This window comes from Podarcis gaigeae (genome assembly GCF_964106915.1).
Source record: "Podarcis gaigeae genome assembly, chromosome: 15".
Taxonomy (NCBI): domain Eukaryota; kingdom Metazoa; phylum Chordata; class Lepidosauria; order Squamata; family Lacertidae; genus Podarcis; species Podarcis gaigeae.
The window spans coordinates 4,442,055-4,469,416 of NC_139692.1; the positions used below are offsets into that span (position 1 = coordinate 4,442,055).

Sequence of the window (27,362 nt, forward strand, 5' to 3'; positions counted from 1 at the left end):
GCCAGGAGGTGATGGGACCAGTGGCCATGATCTTCATTTTTTTGATGTTGAGCTTCAGACCATATTTTGCACTCTCCTCTTTCACCCTCATTAAAGGTTGTTTAATTCCTCCTCACTTTCTGCCATCAAGGTTGTGTCATCTGCATATCTGAGGTTGTTGATATTTCTTCTGGCTATCTTAATTCTGGCTTGGGATTCATCCAGCCCAGCCTTTCGCATGATGAATTCTGCATATAAGTTAAATAAGCAGGGAGACAATATACAGCCTTGCCGTACTCCTTTCCCAATTTTGAACCAATCAGTTGTTCCATATCCAGTTCTAACTGTAGCTTCTTGTCCCACATAGAGATTTCTCAGGAGACAGATGAGGTGATCAGGCACTCCCATTTCTTTTAAGAACTTGCCATAGTTTGCTGTGGTCGACACAGTCAAAGGCTTTTGCATAGTCAATGAAGCAGAAACTCTCTCCCTCTTTTGTGGATCCTTATGTCAGAATTCCGCCTCCCTCATCTCCTTTATAATTCCAAGTTTTAATAAATCCTTTATATTCCTTAGTTCAAAATTTTAACTACAAGTTATAAATCAATCCTGCTAATGAATTTAATTGTTTACAATAATTTTTCAAATAAATTATATATTTCCCCCATTCTTTATTAAAAGTTGATTCTTCCTGGTTTCTAATTCTTCCTGTTAATTTTGGCATTTTGGCCTAGTCCATTAATTTCTTCTGCCATTTTTCCTTGGTTGGCTCTGTATCTGTACCTTCCATCTCTGGGCTACCAGCATCCGGGCAGCTGTGGTCGCATACATGAACAGCTTTTTCTGTTCCTTCGGTATCTCCGCACCTAAAAGAAAAACTTCTCATTTTTTTAAAAAAAGTTACCTTTAACATTTTTTCAACTCATTATATATCATCTCCCCAAAGTTTTTTATTACCTTACATGACCACCACGTGTGGTACAAGGTGCCCTCCTTCTCTTTACATTTGCAGCATGCATTTTCACCGATATCCTCCCCAATAAGGACAGATTCATTCTTCCCCACATTTCTAAATTTTTCTTAATTTCCCCCCAATTTTAACATAATTGTCTTTTAAAATATTTATATTCTTTGCTATCTGCCACACTCCTAGATATTTAAGTTTCTTTTCAATTATTACTCCAGTCGACTGTAGATCTTTCTTCATTTGATCATTCACATTTTTAACCAAAATTTTCATCTTGCTTTTGTTTTAAACCTTCTACTTCTCCAAATTCACTGATTTCTTCTAAAGCCTTTGGTATACTAACCAGTGGCTCCTCTACTGATAATGCCACTTCATTGGCAAATACCTTCAGTTTATATGCTCTCTGACCCACTGTTATCCATTTAATTGATACATCAGATCTTATTCTTCCAGCTAAGACTTCTAAAGGCAATATAAACAACAATAGTGACATAGCACCTGTCTTGTCCCTTTTGTTATTTTACATTTTTCTGTTAGCTCATTATTTGCTATCAGCATTGCATATTGATTTGAATATATTGCTTCTATTCCTTTCCAAAAGGTCTCTCTGAAATTAATCATTTCCATCATTTTCTTCATAAAAGTCCACAAAATATTATCAAAGACCTTTTCTGCATCTTTAAACATCAATGCTGCTTGCTTCCAATTTCTTACCTCCAAGTATTCTACCAGTTATATTCCTTACATTATCTTTCATCTGTCGACCAGGCAAAAACCTGGTCTGATCTTGGTGAATTATGTCTTTTAGTACCATTTTTATCTGGTTTGCCAATATAGCTGCAAACAGCTTACAGTCATCATTTAATAGAGAAATTAGCCTATAGTTTGTTAATAACAATAAGTCTGTTTCTTGTTTAAGAATGAGTGTAATATAAGAATTTCTCCAAGAGTCCGGAGTCTTCCCTGTTTTTAGTATCTTACTCATTACATCTTTCAATGGCTGGACAATGTTATCTTACAATTTCTTATAAAATTTTGCTGACAGTTCATCTGGTCCTGGTGTTTTGACCATTTTGGCTTGATTAATTGTCTGCTGTAGTTCCATCATCATTATGGGTGCATTGTTATGTGTGCCATTAATTTTTCAGGCTTAAAAACAGCCTTGCCTGTGGACAGTTCGGTTCTTGGCCTCCTTTTCTCATTTTAGGGCCATAACTGCTAGGTCAGATTATTTACCCCTCCAGCCTGGTATTGTAGGAAGTTTTCCTACCCACCTGCTACCTGAGGCTTTTTCTTTACAATGGTGATTGAACCTGGAACCTTCAGCATACAAACCATGGGCTCTCGGTGAGCTGTGGTCCCTCCTCTACAAAGAAAAGCTGCATTAAAAGCTAATGTGCACTAGCAGTTATTTTAAAGTGTGGTGCATCTTTATTCCACTTACTGCTTTCTTCTCCAAACTTGCCTCCTACAGCCTGAATAATAAGAATGTCCCTGTCAGTTCAATTGCTGGAGGCCGACAGGGAACAATATTTAATTTTCATACTCCATATGGATGCTGGGTAATTCTATGTGGCTGCGGTTTTGTTTTATATTTTTATGGATTTTTTTCTTTAAAGAAATACATTTGAATAAAGAATTTAAATATAAAGAAAGGGGTGATGATGCAGTTCTTTCTGGACAATGCAGTCCAGAGTGCCTGATTAATTAAAATGTAAAACATCCTTCCTGAAAGATGAAACATTGCATAGGAGAATGATAGGCTATCTTCCCGCATACTGGAGGCTTCTCCACCTACACCTTGAAGAGCTGCAGTCCAGGCAGGCAATCTAATTCAATGTCTGATCAGACTACAGGTTTATTAGTTTAGCTCTACTACACAGGAGTGATGTGACCCTTTTCTGGCTCTTAGGAGTGTGAAAGTCAGGCATACCTAAGAGGCACACAAGTGTCATTATATCATAATTATTTTCTTAGCAACTGCGTCATAATTTTGCCATGATTAGAGGGCTTGTCACTATTCCCAGTATAGCACGAACTGCTTCCTGGAAATAAAATATGAAGTCAGTCATAGGAATGGCAGTCTGTAAGAGACTGTGGGCATAGTAGTTAAGAGTGTCAAATTTTCACTAGGACGTGAAGCTCCCTGGGTTACCTTGCGCAAATCGCCATTTCACAGGTTGTCCTACGCCATAAAGTTGTTGGCAAAATGAAGAGGAACCAGATTTGCTGCCCTGATTGCCTGGGATTTAAAATGCCCTAAACAAATTAACAGATTACTTTTTTCTTTTTGGAATAAATTTGTATTAGTTTTCATTTACACTCCAATAATAGCCTATTATAGGGACGCGGGTGGCGCTGTGGGTAAAACCTCAGCGCCTAGGACTTGCCGATCGCATGGTCGGCGGTTCGAATCCCCGCGACGGGGTGCGCTCCCGTCGTTCGGTCCCAGCGCCTGCCAACCTAGCAGTTCGAAAGCATGTCAAAGTGCAAGTAGATAAATAGGTACCGCTCCAGCGGGAAGGTAAATGGCGTCCCGTGTGCTGCGCTGGCTCGCCAGATGCAGCTTGTCACGCTGGCCACGTGACCCGGAAGTGTCTGCGGACAGCGCTGGCCCGTATGGGCAGGGGTACCTTTACCTTTTAATAGCCTATTATAACAATACCAATTTATAATACAATTATTAATACCAATCATTCAAGTACCAAATTATATAATTTAGTTAAAGTACCCCCTCCCCACATGCTAGATTTTATTATTTCCTTTATTTCTGTGTTCCAAAATCTTACTAGTTTAAATTATATTCCGGTCATCATAATAATCCCTTATACAACAACTGCAATATTAATAACCTCTATCCATTTGATACATTAAATGATTTATAAAACTTCAAGTGAGGAACTCACACTAGATCCTTGTTCTTCCTCTGTGTGGCAATTATTCTGTCCATGGTGTTTCGTCCTGTCCTTGTAAGATGTTATGTCTTTCTTTCCCCCAATTATTGCTGTTATCCGCCATGCCTTGGGCGGAGCAGGTATCCCATTGTTATTCCAGAAATATCTCCATCGCTTCGTCTCGTGTTTCATTGTTTTGCACCAAGAACTTTAACAACAGCTGCGAAGGTCTCTCTGTCCCAGTAAATAAACCATTGTCATCATTTCCCCCCTCAGCCTAGGAAAAAGAGTGGTCTGTCAGACTGCAGATGACTCAGTAAAGAACCTTACTAGTTCCTTGGCAACTCACAGACTCCTTTCATCCTTCTTTCCAGCTGATTATCCTTCCAATTAAATTAAATTCCAAGTCTTCTTAGCATTATTCAGTTCACTTTGTATATAATAAAGGATGGGGAAGAGTCAGTTCTAAGTTTCCATCGTAAACCTTTTGCAAAATAGAGCTTCCCTCCCTCCTTTTTTAACACACACAGTTCTGTTTGATGTTATATGCCATATTTATAATCCAAGTTCTTCTTATACAAATATAATTTGAACTAACATTCAGAGGAGGGTTGCCAAATCATAAATGTAGAGAATAAAACTTTAAATAAAGAAACTGTAGGCTCCCCCCCACCGCCTTTTTCACCGAATGAAGTCTTATCACAGATTCAAACCTTAAAGTCCTTGCAGTTGGTTTTTTCCACAATTTGTGATCTCATCTCTTCCAGCACGCACCTGTACTTTAATCCAATTAAGTTCTAATTAAGAGGAGAACCTCTGCTTCTTAATGGCAGCATTGGAGGGTTTTTGCCAGGCTCGGTGCCTCCCTGCCCCCCTCATTCCATGCCGGAGCGAGAGCCAGGTTCTGAGACGAACTACAATTGAAGCTCGTTCCCCCTGTCCCTGGGTGGAATTTGCAAGGATGATTTGCTCTCAATCATCCTTGTTTTTCCTTTACCTACAATCTCCCGCTGTCATAGGGGCTCCCTGCATTAAGGCAGAGCGGAACCAGAAGCCCAAATGAACAGATTCTTAACACAGTTTTCAAACTCCTCCAGATATTCTCAGTTCTTGGAGCTCTGAGAGAAGCCATTTCAGTGTTGCCATCTTGATTCTTTTGATAGTTGCAATGAGGTGGTGTTTGTTTGTTTGTTTGTTTGTTTGTTTGTTTGTTTGTTTGTTTGCTTGTTTGTCATTTTGGAAAGGCTGCATTTTTGTATGTGGGGTTGAAGGAAATTCACTGTTTCCCAGTAACAGCAGACTGCTACGGCAGGGATGGGCAGCCTGTGACCTTTCAGTTACTCCTAAACTACAGCTCCCATCATCCCAGACAACTGATAGTGCTGGCTGGGGCTGATGCTAATTCAAGTCCCACATCATCGGGAGGGCAAAGTTCCCCATCCCCTTGGCAGGGATCATCACATTGCAGCCATGAATTTACCTGGCTCCTTTGGCTGAACTGCATTCACTGCAGGGTTTGATAAATAAGTTCTGACAATCCTTCTAAAAGCAAGCAATGCAGAGGTGTTACTGGGTACCTAGCAGTTTGAAAGCTGTTTAACAGAGTAGGCATCCCAGTTCCCTTTAATTTTATGTGTAAGGTGATTTAGTGTAAGAACTGTACATGTTGGTGTTCCAGTTTCTGTTTGTATTGGTAAAACTGGAAATTTCTGTTCAAAAATGCATTTCCTAAAGCACGCATGATTCAGTTCCATGAAAATAGTTAATCATTAAACTGTTTGAGCACTGAGAAGGCTTAGTGTTAGAACATCTATCTTGCATGCAGAAGGTCCCAGGTTCAATTTCTGCCATCTCCAGTGTTTCTCTAACTTCCCATCATCCCTAGCAGCTAGGACCAGTGGTCAGGGATGATGGGAGTTGTAGTCCAACAACAGTTGGGGACCGAAGTTAGAGACACACTGGTGTAGACAGTGCTGATCCTAGATAAGTATACTGAAATCGATCAGCATTGATACTTAGCTGGATCAGAATATGGCAGCTTCCTGTGCTCATGTATTAAGTGCCCATGCTGTTGAAATGCAATTGTATTTTTGATAGGATACTTTCCCCGTGAATATTTATTCAGCTCCCTGAATAAAAAGAACTGCAGTAAAAGCTTCTAGCAAGGAAACACACCTGGAAACTCTCTTTTGTCTTCTCCATCTTTCAGTGTCGTCATGACTGGCTCCTACAACAACTTCTTCAGAATGTTTGATAGGAACACAAAGCGGGATATCACTTTAGAAGCTTCTCGGGAAAACAATAAGCCCCGCACCGTCTTAAAGCCCCGCAAAGTCTGCGCCAGCGGCAAACGGAAGAAGGACGAGATCAGTGTCGACAGCCTAGACTTCAACAAGAAAATCCTCCACACGGCCTGGCATCCCAAGGAAAATATCATTGCCGTAGCCACTACAAACAACTTGTATATATTTCAAGACAAAGTGAATTAGAGCTAGTGTTCCTAGCAGAGGAGTCCACTTCCTGCATAGTTCAGATAGATGAATCTAGCATTTGTACCCGTAAACAATTGAGGGGAGAAAACAGAGTGAGGGAGAGCAAGAGAGAGAGAGAGAGAAGTCCATTGTGGCACATCTTTCCCAGTATTTAAAAATGTGCCATATTTGACAACACACTCTTCTAGATAGCTATGTGGATGGTTTCTCTCTGTTGAGGAGTTCTCCATGTCTGCTAGCCATTGAGGTGAGGCTAGGGCACTTTTTAACACAACGACTACTTGCACCATCTTGCCTAATGGACTAGAGGTTGGACTATTATCAACATTTGGTTCCTCCAGTTTTTTATGCCTTCCATTGTGATGACGTCTGCCACAGGGAAAAGCCTTCAAGTCATGCTGTGGGATTTAATTGTGTAACCTCATTACTGTATTATTTGTGGCCCTTTTTTATTATTAAACAACAGCTCGTTCTTGCTGTGGCTTGTAGCATTCCTCCTATGCCTCCTGGACTCCTTTCCCTTAAAAAAAAACCCGTTCCCCTCCCCTCCGCCCCATGGTGGTGGTGCATAGAGAAAAAAAAGTGAAAAGCACATAAAATGGGTCAAAGGGGTCTGTGTTGCAAAGAATAAAATGTTTTTAATAAATAATTGACTGTAATCACTCTTTGCCATTTCTGGCATAAAAAATAAAATCCTAAAAGGTGGGTGGGTGGGATTCTACTGAATAAAAGTGACAAAGAATGGTGAATCTGTTCTTTTTTCCCCTTTTTAATCTACCTCTTTATATATGAATTTCTTTTTTTATTATTAAAAATAACTTGACGCATGATAAAATGTTTTGGCATTGATTTTAACCAGTATTATTTTTCATTAGGAAATGGAGGAAGGGTTGTTCTTTTTATTTCTATATGAAAATGTTAAAATGTCACTTTAGTATTTAAGAGCAGTTTGCATTTTTTTTTTAAAAAAACAACCTCTTGGATTCTATTGAACAGTCATTCATTCATTCATTTCATATATTGGTAAATGCTTCCCTTTCCCCCTCTTTCCTCTGTTAACAGAGCTCTTTGTCTGAATTGGGGGGGGCTGAACTTTTGTAGACTACAATTAAGGTTTTATGGGACTAACCTTTTTCTTATGTTAACCCCTTTGTCCTAATTTTATTGAATGCCTTGTTTAGGATCCAGATTCACATGACAGTGCTTTTTCTTTTCTTTTTTAAAAAGATGTCATTAAAATCTCTTGTTTTTTAAGCAGTACGTCGTGCAAAATTTAATATAAAGTGATTTAAATAGATTTTAAAAATTATACTGCATTCTTGAGTATCCCTATATTTTATGTATTTCTGTTGCTACTGGTAACTTGAATGGAAATGTAGTTTTACCTTATGAGTGTTCCTTTTTTCATTTGACTTTTCGAAACTCCTGCCATTAAAGACAAACTTGAAAAGTCACGGTGATCAGAAAATGCTTCAAGTCCACAAATAAATGACAGTAGCTGTCTGCATGTTATTCAGAATCTAAGCACTAAAGGTGGATATACACACAGGAAAAAATGCTATAAATAAGTCAGAAATTAAATTGTTAACAAAAGGGGGGAAACCGCTATGCAAAAATCACATAGCTTTTTTGCTCTCTGGCGCCATCTGGTGTTGTATGTTTATAATGCATTCAAAGTGTTGAAAGTAGCCGCCTAGAATCTTTCTGCTATTTAGTATTCAGACAACTGACCCAAAACCTTTAATGAGAAAATGGGACATGGTGCAGTCTTCAGAAGATTGGATCCCTTGACAGTTGGGTCTACTCTGATCATGAACCTATCATAATCTATGTGGAAACCTAGTATTTTTGATCAGAATTTGGCAATACCTCAATAAATTGTGATCACTGCAGATGGTGACAGCAGTCACGAAATTAAGACGCCTGCTCCTTGGGAGAAAGGCAATGGCAAACCTAGACAGCATCTTAAAAAGCAGAGACATCACCTTACCAACAAAGGTCCGTATAGTTAAAGCCATGGTCTTCCCAGTAGTTATGTATGGAAGTGAGAGCTGGACCATAAAGGCTGATCGCCGAAGAATTGATGCTTTTGAGTTATGGTGCTGGAGGAGACTCTTGAGAGTCCCATGGACTGCAAGAAGATCAAACCTCTCCATTCTGAAGGAAATCAGCCCTGAGTGCTCACTGGAAGGACAGATCCTGAAGCTGAGACTCCAATACTTTGGCCATCTCATGAGAAGAGAAGACTCCCTGGAAAAGACCCTGATGCTGGGAAAGATGGAGGGCACAAGGAGAAGGGGACGACAGAGGACGAGATGGATGGACAGTGTTCTCGAAGCTACAAACATGAGTCTGACCAAACTGCGGGAGGCAGTGGAAGATAGGAGTGCCTGGCGTGCTCTGGTCCATGGAGTCACGAAGAGTCGGACACAACTAAACAACAACAACAACAACAATGGATCAGCAATGGACCCAGTGGATCAGCAGTGCTGTTATTTGAAAACTGGGGCAGAACCTACAAATGAGGTTGGATGAATGTGCTTTCTGCAACAATTGTAAATTTGACGCAAATAAAAGACCTGATAGTGATTAGGAGCAGAGATTGGACACGAAGTCACTTGACCTGAAAAGGGTCTCTGATTATGAGAGTGGTGCTGATCATCCAAGTAACCTGTGACATAACCATACAATCAGTATGCTTTTATCACAAAAAGGTGGTTTGAATACTTTTCCTGTAGGGGAAAAAAATACTTGAGTGAAGATAGCTGGATGCCAGTGGCACATTTATAAAGCAATCCGCTGCAAACACCTTAAGATTATTATTGGTCTTGTCACAGAGGGATTCTGTGTGAAGGAAATAATCTGCTAACCAGTGACATCCAATTTTGCCCGATGTTGACATTCACCTAATCTATGCACCACTTTAAAACTGTGTGTTTAGTTTGCGCATATAGAAAGCACATTCTGGTATCTGTGACTCAAACAGCCTGAGCAGTATTTTGTGATAATAAATAGTCACACTGAACAAAGATTTGGAACCCGGTCGGTCCTATACACGTCTAGGGGATGGGAAAAGTAAATACTACATCTGAGCCTGCAGATTTCTTTGTCTCCCCAAATGATGTTATTTCACAGAAAATCAAATAAGCGAGAAGGAAGATTAGACTTTATGTATTGTTGGTTTTTGCTACCTGTTTTTCCCACGGCCGTACATTAAATTCCTGGATCTAGTTTTCCTATGGACAGCTAGCTTCCCCCCCACGTTACGTGCCGAGGCGAGGAAAAGAGGGCGAAGGCAGCGCGGGCGGGGATCCCGCGCCCACCCAGCTAATGCTGCTGGACTACAACTCCCGACATCCCTCACTCTATGCTGCGATGGCTGATGGGAGACGGAGTCCAGCAACAACAACTGGAAGCCCACAACTGCCCTTTCCCTGGTGGCTGCAAGACCCCCGAAGTCCCGTTAAGACAAATAAGTGCCAGGAGTCATTCAGTGTTTCTCAAACTTTGGTCGCCAGCACCTACTGGACCCCCTTGATGTCCAGCTAGCAGGACCAGCGGTCAGGAATGATGGGAGTTGTAGTCCAACAACAGCCCAAGTTTGAGAAGCACAAAATAGGCCTGAAGGAGGCGGCACCAGCGCGTGCGCAGTGTAAGAGGCGGCTGGTGGGGGCGGGGCAAGAGGGATGTGAGCGCGTGCGAGAGCGCACGCGCGGCGCCGCCGGAGCGACCGCACCCCCGCGCGGACGTGAGGCGCGTCAGGGAGGAATGGGGCCCGAGCTGGGCGAGAGGCGCCTGCCGCTCCGGCGCGTGGGCGTGGCGGCCCTGGCGCGTGCGCAGTGAAGCCGGGGCGGCTGGGCTTGCTGCTGCTGCTGCTCCGCCTGCCCAGCATACAAACAGAGCCCCACAAGCAGAGGCCTCGCCGTGCCGCCTCTGTCGCCGCCGCCATGTCCTCCCCTCAGGACTCGCTTCACCAGCACAACAACAACAACAACCCGCCGCCTGACGGGACGCCCGCCGAGGCAGGCCTCAACAGTGAGTGGGGGCGGGAAGGGGGGGTCTTATCTGGAATTGCCATCGCTGACGCCTTCCTGGCTCCTCGGCCTGGAAGCCACTTGGCATCCCCTCAGGTGGCGGAGGGACCACCTCAGCAGACCCCCCCCCCACATGCCCTCCTGGATTGGTTGGCAGCTGGGCCGCGCGAGAGGTGGTTGGCCAATGGGGGGGCTGAGGGGGGCGGGGCCTGCAGTGGAACGCTGGTGGGGAGAGGGCGGGGCGGAGGAGGGGGCAGGAATTTGGGGAGGGGGAGAGGGGGGCGCCGGGAAAGGGGGGAAGGCTTGGAGCCGAGGAAGGGCACCTGGCACCTGGGGGGGGGGGCAAAGTTTATTTGTCTATTTAATTAGAGTTCGCATCCCTCAAGGCGGCTGGGGTGCAGCCCTGGCCAAAAAGCCTCGCCACTTCCAAAACACCAGCATGTGCTTTTGTTTATGTGGACCTACACATTTTCTGCCTCGGAGCTTCTTAGCTTGATTAACTCCTGCTGAAAAAATAACCACCACAAAATATGTAAAACAACGATCTTAAAATATACACATATGTATTCTTCGTTTTCTACTTATCAGCTGCTGCTTCGTTTTTGTTTCTTTAATAATTAAGTTTTCTTATGTTAAGGGGCGCTATTTCATAGCAGTTTTGCTGCCAGTGCTGAGATAAACTTTATTTCTTTTTTTTATAAAGTGTGAAAGGGATTGTGGGGGCCTTTCTTTGTGTCTGTGCCCCACTTCCCTGCCCCCCAAGCAATGAATGAATATTGGTACTTGGCTCCAGACTCCAGTAAAGTGATGGATGCCTGGTCGTCTGTCACTTGGATCCCTCGCCTCCTTGGAAATGAAAGGAGCTGGGTGTTCAACAGCAGTGGAACAGTGATCAGGAATAAAGAGGCAGGCTTTTTGAAAGAAGGAAGTTTAGGTGGTCACAGGTAGGAGAAAAATAATGGGCTGGAGATGACTATGGATGGAGCTGATGAGTTAAATTTTGGAAATTAAAGGGGGAAGTGGAAAGTATTGGAGTGTGGGAAGAATGGAATAGATCTTTGTGAGAGAAGGACTTATTGAATGGTCTGTTCTTGTTTATTTACTGTTCTAGACAGAAAGAATTGGGAGGTTGATGTTGCATTCCTAAACATACCTTGGAAGTGTGGCTCATTGAAGGCAAATTGGTTTCAGTTGGGTTTATAAGTAAGTTTCAATAGCTGCAGGCAGATAGGAGTGTAGCAGACGAGTCAGATGGTATGCCGTGAGAGATCTGTGAATTGGCATGTTTTGACAGGGTGAGCTAATTTAGTTGCTGGCTATCTCAAATAAATGGGATGCTGGGGAACTAGCTAGAGTGTGAGAATGAGTTTATTCAGTGGCTGAGTCAATATTACTGACGTGTGCTGTTTTTCTCTTATATCCGGGGTCTGTCAGCTGGTCCGGTGTAACCTTTTGTTTGTGGATCAGGATGGAGGAACATCCAAATAGCTTCGGCTTGGATTTCATAATACAGTAGTGAAATTATTCTTGATCACCTCACATGCATGGTGATTTCATATATATGAACTAATGATTTAAAAGATGGCTAGCCTGAAAGCAGCATTTTCTTCCCTGCCCTCTCCCAGCCCCCAGTATACCTGACAAGTTAATCTGAAAGGCTGTTAATCTGCTCTTCTTAAAACATATGCCTATTGAATGAGTCCACTATCATACATACAATTATTCCTTAATAAGGTTTTTGAGGATTGTAGTTGAAATTCTTTGAGACCATGCATTATCAAAGTTCATTTTAACTTGGACATGTACATGTTGTATTTTGAACTTCACACAAATAAAAGGTATTCTCTCATTTGCTTAGTATTGTAAACTATTTTTAAAATTCTATTAAAAATCATTAAGGCAAAATTGCATGTGAAACATTTTTAATCTGCCCTTTATCAACCAGTGATCCCAGTGAGCAAAATATGAAAACCACAGTGAACAATTTCATCAGAATCAAGTCACAGGGCAGATAAAGAGACCATCTGGATCACTGTTCTTGTTACGACTTGTGCCTGGGTCCAGAAGGAAGGCCACACTGATAGTTAAAAACATAAACTCAGAATTGGTCTCCCAACCCAGAAAAACAGTTTGTCACTCTTTGTTTCATACATAGCCATGATTCAGCCTTCTTGTTTAAACAACCTGTATTTTCTAAGATGTTTCCAAGACATGAAATTCATCTCATGCTACAATCTTACTCCTTCAGCCGTTGTCCGAACTGCTGGAATTCAGCCTGAAACTCTTACAGTGCTTTACAAAAGTTCTGTCTGGTTATTTTTCAGGAAAGTCTTCTGATGTGGAACACCCATCCTGCTGCCCCTTATATTGTGTTCTAGAGTGTATTTATGGTATAAGCAAAAGAGAGATTAGTCTAATTTGAACTTGGAAAATCACAAGAAGACATAGGAGAGAAGGTTTTGTCTCAATATATTTTGCTTCAAGCACCTTCAACACTTGGAATTATGCCTCAAAACTTAGGGGTAACTATTGCAAATGTAGCATTTTTGTAGTGTTTGTAGTGGAATTCAAGAAGCTTGGGCTCTGTTCAGACATAATGACCTCAATCAAAAAAGCCCAGTTTTTTAAAGGGGATAACTCGTGTGTGCCTATCTGCCTTGCACCTCATGCTCAAATTCTGGTTTGTAGTCTGAGATTAAACTACAAATTCTCAGTTTGGATGTAATGGGAAACTTTGATTTAACAAATCCTAAAGCTCTTAACTTGTGTGAGGGATGAGGGAGTGCATGGACATGGAACAATGCTTGTTATAATAAACCATGATTTATTAGACTGAGATTTTTGGTCAGAACTGCACCTTAGGTTTTAGCTTAATCAAACACCTGTTGTAGTAACACACTTTTGGCCAACTCTTTGACAGTCCTCATTACTGTCTGTAACATAGTCAGTGGACAAAAGTGTTTTACAATCTTTAATCCCTTCATCCTCACTGTGATAGATCACTGTTGTTCCCATTTTATACTAAGGTGAGGAAATAATACTGTGAGTGTTGTTTTGTCCACTGACGGTGATGCTGAAATTCTACAGGTTTCAGAAAGCAGCTAGTAAAAGTTATACAGTTTGTGTCTTTTTTAAAATTAGCTCCACAGTTCATGTTTTTGATACATGGTGACTGTTCCTTTATGATAAAGATGCACATCTGCACTACTTTTGTGTCCCCATCATTTGAAAACACATTAAGGGGGAAATGAACAATGGAAATTACACAATAATTGAACCCAGATCTCATGTTAGGCCACAGTGACTACTAGTTAAAACGGTATCTTAAGTTTTGCTTCAAAATACCATTTATGTTATGATCCTTGGTTTTCTGATGATCAGAGCTGAAAAAGTCCTAGGAGATTTTAGAAATATTTTTGATTATTTTTTCTGTAAGTATGTACAGTGGTACCTCGGGTTAAGAACTTAATTTGTTCTGGAGATCTGTTCTTAACCTGAAACTGTTCTTAACATGAAGCACCACGTTAGCTAATGGGCCTCCTGCTGCCGCCGCGCCGCCAGAGCACAATTTCTGTTCTCATCCTGAAGCAAAGTTCTTAACCTGAGGTAATATTTCTGGGTTAGCGGAGTCTGTAACCTGAAGCGTATGTAACCCGAGGTACCACTGTAATACAAGCCTTGCTGGATTGAACCAAATGTCCATCTGTTCCAGCATTCTGATTCCCAGTGTGGTTAGACAGATTCTTCTGGGAAAGTTACAAGCAAGGCATATATGCAAAAATATTTACTGGCTCTAGCACTTGATATTTAGAAGTATACTATATGCTGGGTAGCTCCATGTTACGATCATGTCTTGCCCACCCGCTGCCAGAGCGGGGTTTCCTTGGGGTGGCACTGGCAGCAGCAGGTGCCTCCGGAGGGCTTGGGGAGCAGCAGGGTTGCGCAATGTGAGCGCTGACAGTTGGCAGCCTTTTGGTGCCTTTTGCTGCAGTGGGGGGAAGTGTGGCTCTTGCATGTACTTGCAGCAGTGAGCATACTCAGTCTGTTGCTGGGAGGGGAGGCAATTGTCCTCCTGTGCCCAGTGATGTCAGTGCCAGCAGCGGGCAGCCTTGAGTCTCAGGCCAAGAATGGCAGCCAGACTTTTGGAGCTGTTTGTGAATAGAGAATCTTCAGGCACAAAATGCACCTGGTGGCCAGCTAATTTCAAGACCTGACTTCAGTGTCAAATGCACTTGCTTAGTGTTATCTATACAGTTGATACCTGAACACTGCAGTGGTTATCTGTTTAAAAAATACAGGTTGAACATTTTGTCCTTGCTCTAGACTTGAGGCAGCAAAATATATTCTTTCTTGAAAGAGTCAGGATGTGTGTGCCTGTTTTAAGTCCTGTCAATCCAGACTGCGTCAGATTTTCCCAGATGTACAAGTCCTTTTGAACAAGATTCATCTGATTATAGGGAAGGAACAGGATACTGATAAAATTGTGCAGAAGGACTTCAAAAGCAAATGATGCATACAGCTGTTCCATCAGCTCCAAGCGTAGACATAGAAGATACAGTGGCAATTTCTGTCAGCAGGAGTTCCTTGCATTTCCAGTGCACACTGCTCATAGACACACTCATTGAAGACACAGCATCAACATCTCCAACATGACTGATCACACAAGTAAACAAATATTAGCAGTTATTTACATGTGGCTGGTTCATAATGTGTGAATTTACTTTTAAGAAATAGTTCATACTGTTGCTCTGCTGATAAATGGAGAAGTATTATTTGGTGTCTGTGGACGTCTTCTTTCTGGTTATCTAAATTTGGCATGACTGCATATTTCTGCAAGTGAGTGATAAACCTTATGCTGTGTTTTAGTTTCATGGTTTCTGATGAAACATCTGCTGTTCAACAGGCTCCTGGGTAGAGTTGCAGATGAATGGCAACGGCAACGATAATGGAAATGCGAAAAATGGTGGTCTGGAACACGTTCCTTCTTCATCTTCCATCCACAATGGAGACATGGAAAAGATACTTCTAGATGCTCAGCATGAGTCTGGACAGAGCAGTTCAAGAGGTAGTTCTCACTGTGACAGGTAGGAATTCAAGCTCTATCAACTTCACTGCAATAGATACATTTTTCTTGAACCAAGTGCTGCCAGTTCAGTTCCTAGCCTGAATATAAATTGAATGTTTTTTATTCTTCTTTACCTCCTATATACATTTATTTTTGAACAAATAATCTTTCACTACTATGAATCTATGGGCTGCAATTCAAATACTGTTAAATAATCCTATTGACTCCTGGAGGCTTCAGTCTTCAATTACTTAGATTTATTTCTGAATGACTGGAAAAGTTGCGTGTACCTGGGTGCTGTCCTTGTACATCCACATTTGAATATCAACTTAAAGTTTTGAGGGTTTTTTTATTTAAAAAGTAGAATATTTTTCAATCTTCTTAACTAGAAACTGGCTCAAAGCCATGTTGGTCAATTACTTCATCCTTTCATCTTGAGGCAGGTTCTTTGTGTTCAGCCACCTCTATGCCCCAAATCACCCTCATCCCCTTGTGCAAATCTACAGGTACGAGTAAATATGCTAACCCAAGTTAAAGATGACTGTCTTTGTAGTTTCAAGGAGTGTTTAAAGCCTACTAATTACTAACTAATTACTAACAGGTAATAGGGAATGGCAACCCCACCCCCAAAATCATTTGTCAATCTGACCTAGAGGAACATTTTCTTGTTTCCAAATATGGTGCAAAACACAACTCATCCATCAAATCTCTCAAATAGTCTTGGCAATCTAGCAGGTCTATGCCATGCAGTATCTCTTCATGGCATCTTTGTAATTATTATTGTAAATAAAAATGTCCTGTCGTAATTGCTTTCTCTGTCCTTTTTCTTGTTAACCCTTGGGCATGGGTTTACTTTTTCTGATAATGTTAAAACACCCTTCTATTTTACAGTATAGTGGTACCTCGGGTTAAGTACTTAATTCATTCCGGAGGTCCCTTAGTAACCTGAAACTGTTCTTAACCTGAAGCACCACTTTAGCTAATGGGGCCTCCCGCTGCCGCCGCGCTGCTGGAGCACGATTTCTGTTCTCATCTTGAAGCAAAGTTCTTAACCCAAGGTACTATTTCTGGGTTAGCGGAGTCTGTAACCTGAAGCGTATGTAACCCGGGGTACCACTGTAATAAAATTTTAGAAAAAAATAGAAGTGTATTCTGAAGAAGTGATAGGTCCTACTATTATCATCCTTAGGTCCTACTATTGGTCCTAAATGGTCCTACTATTGTATTTAATACTACTGGTTGATTACATTATAATCAGTTTAAAGATGACCAAAGAAATTCTTCTATTTGAGTCTGTGTCAATGTGATATCCTTCCTTGGAGGTTTTAAAGCAGAGGTTGGATGGCCATCTGCCAAGGATGCTTTAGCTGGGATTCCTGCATTGCAGGGGGTTGGACTAGATGACCTTTGGGTCCCTTCCAACTCCATGATTCTGTGATACAACAGAGTAGTTGTTCTTTTGCTAGGGAGACGAGCTGACTGGCTTCTGAATTTCAGAAATGGCTGTGGCCCTACTTTCTCACTGGAAGTAGATGATTAGGGGGACAGGCACCAACTTCTCTAATAAAAGGAAGAGAGGATATGAACAGAGCTAGGTGGTCTCTGGGCAGCAATGTAAACTGTTTTGCTTTTGCTTTGCCGTTACCAGCCTTCAACATATGCATAGAGTTTTGAGTTTTTGCCACTGAGGAAGCACAAGAAATCAAGTTCTTTGAATTTTTAATTTCTGAGTTAGAATCCAGCATACATGCAAATGATTCTTTACAGTCATTTGTCCTAATTTCAAATGTACTAACATTTTCTTAATGGGATTTGCAGTACAGAAATAAATCTAATGGCGTTCAGTGTTAGTTATATAGTATTGCACCCTTCAATTGCAGTAGTCTGATACATGCATTGGAAGCCAGCAGACACATTGGCAACCATGTTCTTTCTGCATTTTAGTTAATATGTGTCTGTCTTAAGTGAGTTTTTTGTTTATCCAAGTACCTCAGGGTTGTAAAATCTTGTAGGACCAAGCTAGTAAGATCTTGTGCTACTTTATCCATGGTTGTTCCAGAAATGGAGCTGCTCTCAGCAGCTTTTTCTGCCCTGTCCTCAATCTACATGTTCCCTGGATCTCCTGGTGCTACCTGGCCCTATATAGTACTACACAGGTTACATTCAGTACTTCTAAGTGCAGATAATTATTATAATTAAGTTCCATAACATTAGTAATTGTACCCTTTTATTCTAGCCCTTCTCCTCAAGAAGATGGACAGATAATGTTTGATGTGGAGATGCACACTAGTAAAGACAATAGTTCTCAGGTACATTTTCTATCCATATGATACTGTTTGAGGTGAAGATGTTAAGTCTACCTGAAAGAGCAATTTAAGTTAAAACATGTAACCATATTTTCTACTGAGAACTGAAGTAAGAGCAGCATGCTTTTAAGTGGATTAGTAAGCAGAATTTTAAATTGTTTTCTAGCAATGAATCTTCAGTTGCTTTAACCTTTAAAAATGGCATAATATGCATTTCTCGGTTTTGAGTTGTTGAAAACACACTTCTGTTATGCATTCAGTGTGTAGTTTATAAATAAATCCTTAGGCTTAATGTTTTGTTCTGTCAGTGGCCTTGACCTTGTCAATGGCTCAGCACCTGAGATACTGCATCATATGATTTAAAGCATTGAGTAAAACAGTGGCATGGAACCTTTGGCCCATGGACTTAATTAGGCCTGGAAAGAGTTCTAATTTGGCCCATGAGGCTGTTTTCTCCAATCCACATTCACTAGCTTTACACCTGGCATCCTTTATGATGTCAGGTGTGGGCTCCGACAAAGGAAAGTACTTCACTTAACATCTGGCAATTGGCAGGTTGATGCTCCCTCTCTTGGTCGAAAGGGACTGCAAGGGGATGGGGGTAGAATGTGACCTCCAGTTGAATCCCGTTCCCCACACCTGCTGTAAATAAAAATGTTTATTTTGAAACCTTGATTGCAATTAGGATTTTAGAAAATGAATTTTAATCTCACCTGAGAGTTTCAAATGTTGGAGAGTTTGTTGTGGCAAGTTGCAGGGAGACCTAGTCATTAAATTTCATTGAAGTGATAGCTAGGATTTCAGGGTATTTATCAATAGTAAGTTTGCCTTTAATTTCAGACAGTGCTCAGTCTTCAAGCCTATTATAAATATTACAATATATCATAGTTATTCTTCCTTAAATCCTTCCTTTTATAAACATCCTTAGATAAATGCTGGCCTTGAGCATTGTGAGAAAGCTTTGTTTTTGATATTGTTGTTATTTTACTTACACACCTTTCACCAAAAGTTTCCAGGGTGGGTAACAACAATATAAAAATCAGTTTATAATTGGAAGAATTGGTGAGTCCACACACACACACACACACACACACACACACACACATAAGCAAAGGCAGTAGTGTGTGTGTGTGTGTGTGTGTGTGTGTGTGTATTATAGACGCACACACACAAAGAGAGAGAGCGCACGCGCGCGCATATGATAGAAGCTAAATGAAGGTACCAGATACAGGTCTGTGAGAAAGGAGTTCCCCAACTTACGTGCTGCTAGAGAGGATACATTGTAAATAAGTGACAAGAACTGATGCAAATTAAATCAGTTTTAGTTGTTCTCACTTAAGTACATGGGTTGGATAAGAGGGTCAGAACTACTAATCTTTTGCACATCTCCCTATCAGTGCTGGGTAGTAACTACCGCAAGGAGTAGTTGAGTTACTAAGTTGCAAATAACACAAAATGCCTTTTGACATAAACATAAGCAAATATATTTTCTATTTAAGATAAAACCAAAGAGAAAATAAATCCTTGAAACATCATGGAATTACACTTAATTTTACCTTACTTAAATTTGTGAAGTTGCTCCCTGTTTATTTTCAGTCTGAAGAGGAAACATTAGAAGGGGAGAAGGAGATGGACATTTTGAAGAAAAGTGTTGATTGGGTATCGGACTGGTCAAGTAGACCTGAAAATATTCCTCCCAAGTGAGTTGAAATCTTTACTAATCAATGGTCCTTTGCTTAGAAGGAAATATTGTTGTATCAGAATATAAAGCTTTGTGGTGGTGCTGTTTTTAAGGGATTACAGTGGTACCTCGGGTTAAGTACTTAATTCGTTCCGGAGGTCCGTTCTTAACCTGAAACTGTTCTCAACCTGAAGCACCACTTTAGCTAATGGGGCCTCCTGCTGCTGCCGTGCCGCCGGAGCATGATTTCTGTTCTCATCCTGAAACAAAGTTCTTAACCTGAAGCACTGTTTCTGCGTTAGCGGAGTCTGTAACCTGAAGCGTATGTAACCTGAAGCATATGAACCTGAGGTACCACTGTACTGTAAGAAGTGCTCTCAAGGCTTTTAGCAAAAAAAGTTAAATTCTGTACCTTGTACCTTTTTTTCTGGAAAATATGGAAAACAGTCCTGCTTGCTCCCCACCACCCTGGTGTACTTGTGCTGCTGCCCTCTTCATAGGATGCAGACATAACATATGAAAAGGATCTAGGGGCCTTAGTAGACCACACCTAGAGTACTGTTTCCAGTCTGGGCCACACAGTTTAAGAAGGATAATGACAAACCGGAATGTGTGCAGAGGAGGGTGACCAAGAGGCTCAAGGGTCTGGAAACCAAGCCTGATGAAGAATGGTCGAGGGAGTGGTGCCCTTCCTGTGGAACGCCCTCCCATCAGATGTCAAGGAGAGAGAGAACCACACAACCTTTAGAAGACATATGAAGGCAGCCCTGTATTGGGTAGTTTAGTTTTTAATGTGTGACTTTTATTATGTTTTTATATGTACTGGAAACCATCGAGTGGGGTTGGGGAAACCCAGCCAGATGGGTGGGGTAGTAATAATAATAATAATAATAATAATAATAATAATAATAATATTGTCTGTAATGATAAAATAATGCTGATTTGTGTCTCATGAATGGTAGGTTGCGTGGGGATTTTAAATGTGGTATCCCTAGTGCATATATTAAAAGTAGGAGATAGATAACAGTATCTCTCTATCTGAAAAAGGAATGTTATTTCAGGCCTCCCCATCTCTTCAGCTACTGCTCCCATGTCTTCTGAATCGGAGTGAGATGTCTTTCCCAGAAGCTTCCCAACTCTTAGATTTTGAGATTGCTGTCTGTTGTGCTTTTTAAAATGTGTCCAGTTCAGTACATTCTATGAGATGCCATCCATTTCTTCTTTTTTGAAGGGAATTTCACTTCAGACATCCTAAACGAGCTGTTTCTTTAAGCATGAGGAAGAGTGGAGCCATGAAGAAAGGGGGCATTTTCTCAGCTGAGTTTCTTAAGGTTTTCATTCCATCTCTGTTCATATCTCACGTTTTGGCTTTGGGACTAGGGTAAGTACTAGCACATATATTTAGCTTTTATCCGCATTGGATTAGAAAGTATATTTATATGGGGGAATTTACTCATCAATTGCTTTGGGATGTTTTAAGGGAAGTGATGCATATAATTTACTACAACTATTTAAATTTATATCCTACCCTTCCTCCCAAAGGAGCCCAGGGTGACAAACACACAAACAATAAAACAAAACGTCTCAGAACAATTCCAATGCAGATGCAAACTGAGTGAATAAACTCTTGGAGATTTGTACACTTTAATTACTTTCAGCAGTTTTGAGGGTAACCCAGTAGAGATTCCATTGTATTTGGAGAAAGAATAAAAATAATTTTACATACCAAGGAGAACCCTGTGAAGCAATACAAGATGTTCATTTGATCAGCCAGATCAGAAGAGAAGAATGTTATAGAAGTAAACTCAGTGACTGGAAAGCAGGGAAACCCTCAGATATTTCACATAACATTCTGTTGTGTTGAGTAGCTACTGTATTTTTGTAAACTGCTTTGAGGTTTTTTTACATTCAAGTGGTGCACAAATTTTATGAAATAAATAAATAACTTTAATCCTGGGAAGAATCAACTATAGATGATAACAATATGCTTTCTTTAGAAGATGTGTTCATTCCAGTCTGATGAGTTGTGTGAATTAGTGGATGTTAGTCTTATTACTTTAGCTGAGCAAAACCTTAAGCATAATGAGAATTTCTAAGGCAACATACTTTGCTTTGTGCTTCCTTTCAGTATCTACATTGGAAAACGACTGACCACACCTTCAGCTAGCACTTATTGAAAGAAGTGGTGCACAAACCCTGGAAATCCTTGTAATCTGTGAAGGTGTTATTGTCACATTTGTACATCTTGAACTTGAGACAACTTTAAGCATGACCCCTTCCCAGCCTCCACCTTGTTTTTACATATCCAGGTTCCAGTAACTCTTGAAATTCAGTATTGTATTGGAACTCTGTGGAGGTGTCTCAATAGTCTCTTCCCTTTCCCTAGCCTTCCTCCACATCCTGCAAGACACATCAGAGTTGCCTAACAGAGTTTACAATTGCCTATATTTTGCAAGGGCTTCTTTCAGTGCAAAATGCCACCAGCAAATTATAATTTTATCAGTGATGGTGTTGCCTCCTCTACTACAGCAAGAAATAATCTGCACAGTGCATGCATGATTAAATTGTTGGGTATAAGAACCTCCAGTCTGTAAAAGACTCATAATTAACTGAAGTTGGTTGTAAAAACAAACAAAATCATTGGCAGTTTTGTTCTAAAGTGTTATTTTACAATTCTCTTGCCTAATGTTTTTAGCTTTTGGGAGGCAAAAGCTCACAAAATCAAAGCAGGATAAAAATTGATTAATCAGCAACTTTTAATACTGAGTAATACTTGTCTTTTCTATGAAGTAGTGAATTAATTTCTGGTAGGGAAAAACCTGTCCAGCATCTAGAAATTGTTTTTAGAAAGAACTGCATTATTTGCATGTGAAGAAGCTTTTAGTATTCCTTAGCATTTTACTTAACAAAAGGTTTCCTTTTAAAAGTAGTTTAACTTGAAGTATTTTTGAAGTATTTAGACTCCATGTAAAAGGAGATTTTACTTGTTTTGGAACCACTTGCAAATTTACAAATAGATGATTGTTTCAGTAGCTACTTGAGGCATACTTCCTGGAAATAGTCTTGCAGTTGTGTAAAACACAATTTATGAAGCTCTGAGCTGTCTTCTGTGGTTGAGTTTCATTACTCCCATTTTCCATGGTTTATTGTTGAATGTCCCTTGGCAATACCTGAAATCCTAAGGTCCTTAGTGATATCTTGTATAGCTAGATGGGAATCTTGCTCATGGGAACACTCAGCCTTTTCCTCCTTCAGATAGACTTTTTTTTCCAAAATGTGAAGCTTAGTTCCAACACATGTGGTTTCAACACATGTGGGCAGACGAATGCCCCTAAGTAGATTTGTATTGGATTTTGGAACACGTAGCATGATTCTGAAGGATAGAATGCTTTGTTTTATATCTATATAATATGATATGAATGATGAACTTTAATACTGCATATTTAGGGAACCATTACTAATTTTAAAACTAGTGAAATTCCATTGAAATAGAATGTATTAGATTGACAGCAAAAACGCCCAAAATATAAGTTGGTGAACCTTTGGAAACAGGTACTCTGTTTTTCTCTTTGCATCAGATCTCCAAGTAGGCAGTGTAAGCAGGTGGCCAATGCCAGTGAAAATAGTCATGAAGCAGAGTGAATAAGCATGAAATCCATTTCTAAAGTATATTTGTTTCAGTCTTTGTTTCTGTAACACAACATGCTTATTTTATTTTTATTTTTTACTATTCTGTGGTAACATCTGGGTTTCCCTTTGCCCCGACCCTTAGGCTTTGAATGATAGCACTTGTATTACTTGCAACTGTGTATTTATTTCCTGTGTGGATATGGGGATATTTTTGAAGTGATGAAACATAGTAAGGAGTTTAAAACAATAACATCAAACTGACAAACCTAGCTAGGGTTAAAAGTCTGACAGTACTTTCATCATTGAATATTGTACCCTGTTTTGTAACACAATTGCAACATGGCATAATGTATATTAAATTGGGACCATGTTTGTTTTAAAACAAAATAAAGCTTTGCTCCTTTCCAGATTACATGATAATTAATCTGCAGAACGCTGTGTGATAAATTAGCATATCTATATTTTGGGACTTCTGTACTATTACTCAAGCAGCTATGAGATTGAAATTCCTGGTGGAGAAATACCATTGGCGTTTTAATATCTGATCACTGTTGGGCAGTTTTCATGTAATGATACAAAGCAGTATTTATTGATATGCAACTACAAGCCTGAAAGACCATGACTTTTTGTTGTTCTATGGAATGGACCAGATTATTATTAATTTGAAAGGGGGTAGTAACTATAAAGCTTTGTTAATTTAAATATTGTTAAATAGCTTTATACCTGTTTACAGTTGGGGGAACTGCAGGCCTCGTTATTCAAATGATCAGTGAGAAACCGGGCTTGAAATATTTGTACATAGGATCAAGCAGAAATGCATAAACTCGCACATTAAAGAAAATGCAGTGGGCTGAACTGCAACACTAATAAAACAATACACCTATTTACTGTTCCTTTTTTAAAGTGAAAACTTAAACTTTGGAAATAACTTTTAAAAAAAAGACACATCACTGAAATAATTGGAGTTAACTGAGCCAAAGTAATGCATTCTTCATATTTAGTTAGCACTTTGTAACATTATTATACAGTTTACAGTACATGTATAAGTTGTAGCTATAAGCATTTTGTGCCATTAAAGCTGTCACAAAACTTGAGTTTCTGCTGGTTGCTTTTTACCAATTATTTCCACCACCACCCCATAATAATTTTTGGATAACTGATCATTGTGCATGTTGGACGCATTCTTGGGACCATGTTATACTATATATTTTTAGGTGTGCATCCACTTTAGGTACATCTAAACATGTAAAGGATTAATGTGACAAGAACATGACTGTAAACATGTATTATGTAACTCTGCTTGGTGATGAGCTGGAATTGGCTCCATCACTTAGAGCATACATGTTTGGTTTGCTTGTCCGTATTGTGTGAAACTGCCCCAGTGCGTATTCTGACTTGAGGCATTTTACCATGAACTGCTTGTTTCAGAACAAATACGCTTATTGCTTCATTTTATATTCACCTGACAAAGAGCTCCCAGAACTTCTCAAAACCAACTTTCACATGTGGTTGAAGTGACTTTGCATCCTCATTCAAAGTTTTGCTCAGTGCTTAGAGCTTGCATGCCTATCAATTTCAATCCAAAATGTTCACAAAATCCTTTAATTATGCTGATAAAAGGAAAGTGAAATGGTTTGCACACACATAAAAAAATACTGGTAATGTTTAAATCTCCTTTATTTTCCCCTGTGATTATTTCCTCATACATTGACTTGAAAGTGACATTTTTCAGATTTAAGATTATTTTCATCATTGCAATAATTTGCTAAAATTTCATCTAGGAGAAGTATGGAAACTGGACTGATCACTCTGAGACAGAATTAGTGGTGTTGCTAAGGTATGGCAGAATAAAGGTAAAGGTACACCTGACCACTAGGTTCAGACGCAGACGACGCTCGGGTTGCGGCTCTCATCTCGCTCTATAGGTCAAGGGAGCCGGCGTTTGTCCACAGACAGCTTCCGGGTCATGTGGCCACCATGACTAAGCCACTTCTGGCAAACCAGAGCAGCGCACGGAAATGCCCTTTACCTTCCCGCTGGAGCAGTACCTATTTATCTACTTGCACTTTGATGTGCTTTCAAACTGCTAGGTGGGCAGGAGCTGGGGTGCAGCAAGTTTCTTTACTTCATTCTGGAAGTGAGTCTGAATTGAATTGTTCCTTCACAGCTTGACAATGTCGTCGGCATGAAATCAGGATGCAGATGTTGTGATCAAGACAAAGTTATTGAACAGATTGTTAGTCCAGGACTCTTCAGGCTTCTCTGTGATATGCATCTCATCATACCTGAATGCACACATGTGCAAAGTGCATATAATTTCATTTCTATAACTTTGATGGTAGCACAAAGTGTCCTCCTCACCCACCCCCATTTTGGCACTAACTGTTGAGGTCAAGGGTTGTGAGAACATACTTTCCTGCTCATTTTTTATCATAGCAGAATGAGGAGCTTTGGTGTTTCTCTTGAGATCTGGAAGCACATTTTTAAAAAAAGGGTTGTATCCATCTAATTCGTTGCACGTGTAGAATGACTTTTACAACAGTGAAGGAACTTGCTCCACCCCACCCCCCGGTGCTTTTACCACCAAATCTGCTCCAGAATGGAACCACCTGGAGCAGATTTGGGGAGTCCTATGGCTCCCTCGGCCAGTTAAGTGAGATGAGTGCCGCAACCCCAGGGTCATCTGTGACTGGACTTAACTGTCAGGTATCCTTTACCTTTACCTTTTTACAGTTATCAATGGTTAAAATCACTGTTTGTTCAGGAGAGGAATAATTTATTCTGGTCTGGCTTTACATGATACATGGAGACCTCACCAAGATATATTCTTGGTATGGAGGAAAGATTGCTCAGTTCAACCTGAACATACGAAACTGAGCACTGGAGTTTTTGGCATTATCTTTGTATGAGCAGTGCTTGAGCAGAAACATTTCCCATCACCTGCAATCCTTAACATGAGATACCTAAAACCATGTTCCTTCACATGGTTGGAGATATAATGTTGGCACTTGCCTAAGATGTTTCCTTGACTCCAACGCAACTGGAGAAGGCACTTGTTCCTCATCCTCAGTATTAATAGCTCATCAGCAGCTTCCAACATATACCAGTAAACTGCTCGAGGTGTCTCACAAAGCAGTCAGCACAAACCCTTTCCACAAGTGTAGAAGGAGCTACTGTACTGCTGGTGTCGTACACAGCCCTGTAATTGCTCATATGCTGATTTGCAGGTTTATCTGCTTCCATTTACAAGATCCTGGCACACAGTTCTATGTCCTGCAAGATTAGAGCTAAAAATACACTAACCAGGAAGATCCCATGAAAAGTGTTCCTAGCATCCTATTAGTTCTTGATTAGTCAGCCAAGGGACATGTAAAGGATGCTGAGTAATTTCCTCTTGGACTATCTAACTTCCTTATTGACATCAGAGTGAGTGACGTGAGATGTTAGGTGACACTTTTAATACTACAAAACTAGATTACGATTGGAATTGTGAAAAAGCATATCCTTCCTTTTAGGAGATAGTATTTCCAGGCTTTGTAGAGGCAGTTCTTGTTCTTGCAGATTAATGCTGGGGCTCCTTCATTTGTTTCAAGATGCTGCAGCCCATAGAACCCAATTCTGTGAAAGGAAGTAGTCATGGCCACTTGTTTTGCTGAACCAAACGTGACTTGCTTTTTTTGAGAAAGTAAATGCATGAGCTACAGTTCATTTTCTGTATGCGTTTTGTGACAATTTATCAGACATGGGAAGGATCTGCCTTTTTCTCCGCTTGCAACAACTGATTTTTGTCAGCCTCTTATTTCAAATAAAACAAAATGCTACAGTGACCACCAATGGAAGCTGCCAGTATTTCCCCTAGATCAGATGTGGGGGAAACTTTTTTTGGGGGGGCCGATATTTCCTGAACTACAATTCCCATCAGCCTTAGCAAGCATGGCCAATGGCAGGGGTGATGGCAGTTATAGTTTAGTAACATCTGGAGGGCTAAAGGTTCCCCATACTTGTTCTAGAATGGAACATTCTGGGAAAATAAAATTACTGTTGCTAACTCTCTCCGTGTATGATATTTATTTCATTTCTATCTCCTTTAATATATAAAAATATTTCTTAGTGTGCAGAAAATGGAAAACAACAAAAGTTACAAAATTAACAATAAAACCTATAAGGATAACACTATTCTTCCAAGGCAGCTCCTCACTCTGCCCCGCCCCCCCTGAAGCTCCTAGTGCTCATCAAAATGCCACCCATCTTGATCTCACCCAGCTCACAGATAACCTCCAAACACTCACAAGCAAAGATTCCTGGAACATGCTG

At 40.4% G+C, this 27,362-nt stretch overlaps 2 protein-coding genes across 8 annotated transcripts in view; both read left to right on the forward strand.

Annotated features, from left to right (window-relative positions):
- PPP2R2A (protein phosphatase 2 regulatory subunit Balpha) overlaps nucleotides 1-7,786 on the forward strand; it is a 63,094-nt gene extending 55,308 nt beyond the window's left edge. For all 6 annotated transcript variants that reach the window (XM_083713642.1, XM_083713643.1, XM_083713640.1 and 3 more), the window contains one exon: nucleotides 6,050-7,786. In XM_083713642.1, the coding sequence (XP_083569768.1) occupies nucleotides 6,050-6,329 (280 nt within the window). In that variant the 3' untranslated portion in view covers nucleotides 6,330-7,786. The remainder of the gene's footprint in view (nucleotides 1-6,049) is intronic.
- Nucleotides 7,787-10,007: 2,221 nt separating this feature from the next.
- Nucleotides 10,008-24,139, forward strand: BNIP3L (BCL2 interacting protein 3 like). Of its 2 annotated transcripts, none has more exons than XM_083713821.1 (6): nucleotides 10,008-10,367; nucleotides 15,270-15,450; nucleotides 17,668-17,740; nucleotides 19,334-19,437; nucleotides 20,650-20,799; nucleotides 21,547-24,139. In XM_083713821.1, exons 1-6 carry the CDS (start codon nucleotides 10,280-10,282, stop codon nucleotides 21,593-21,595), a joined length of 645 nt encoding a protein of 214 aa, XP_083569947.1. In that variant the 5' UTR covers nucleotides 10,008-10,279; the 3' UTR covers nucleotides 21,596-24,139. The 2 variants fall into 2 exon arrangements, with proteins under 2 accessions (XP_083569947.1, XP_083569948.1); XM_083713822.1 differs by lacking the exon at nucleotides 10,008-10,367 and adding an exon at nucleotides 12,696-12,888.
- The last annotated feature ends 3,223 nt before the right edge of the window (nucleotides 24,140-27,362 follow it).

What these genes read in the sequence shown, in the direction of transcription:
- BNIP3L (XM_083713821.1), top strand. Translation starts at nt 10,280, where the DNA reads ATGTCCTCCCCTCAGGACTCGCTTCACCAGCACAACAACAACAACAAC. An exon ending in CCTGAAAATATTCCTCCCAA is followed by an intron (nt 19,438 to 20,649) that starts GTGAGTTGAAAT and finishes TCTTTTTTGAAG; the next exon opens with GGAATTTCACTTCAGACATC. An exon ending in GTTTTGGCTTTGGGACTAGG is followed by an intron (nt 20,800 to 21,546) that starts GTAAGTACTAGC and finishes GCTTCCTTTCAG; the next exon opens with TATCTACATTGGAAAACGAC.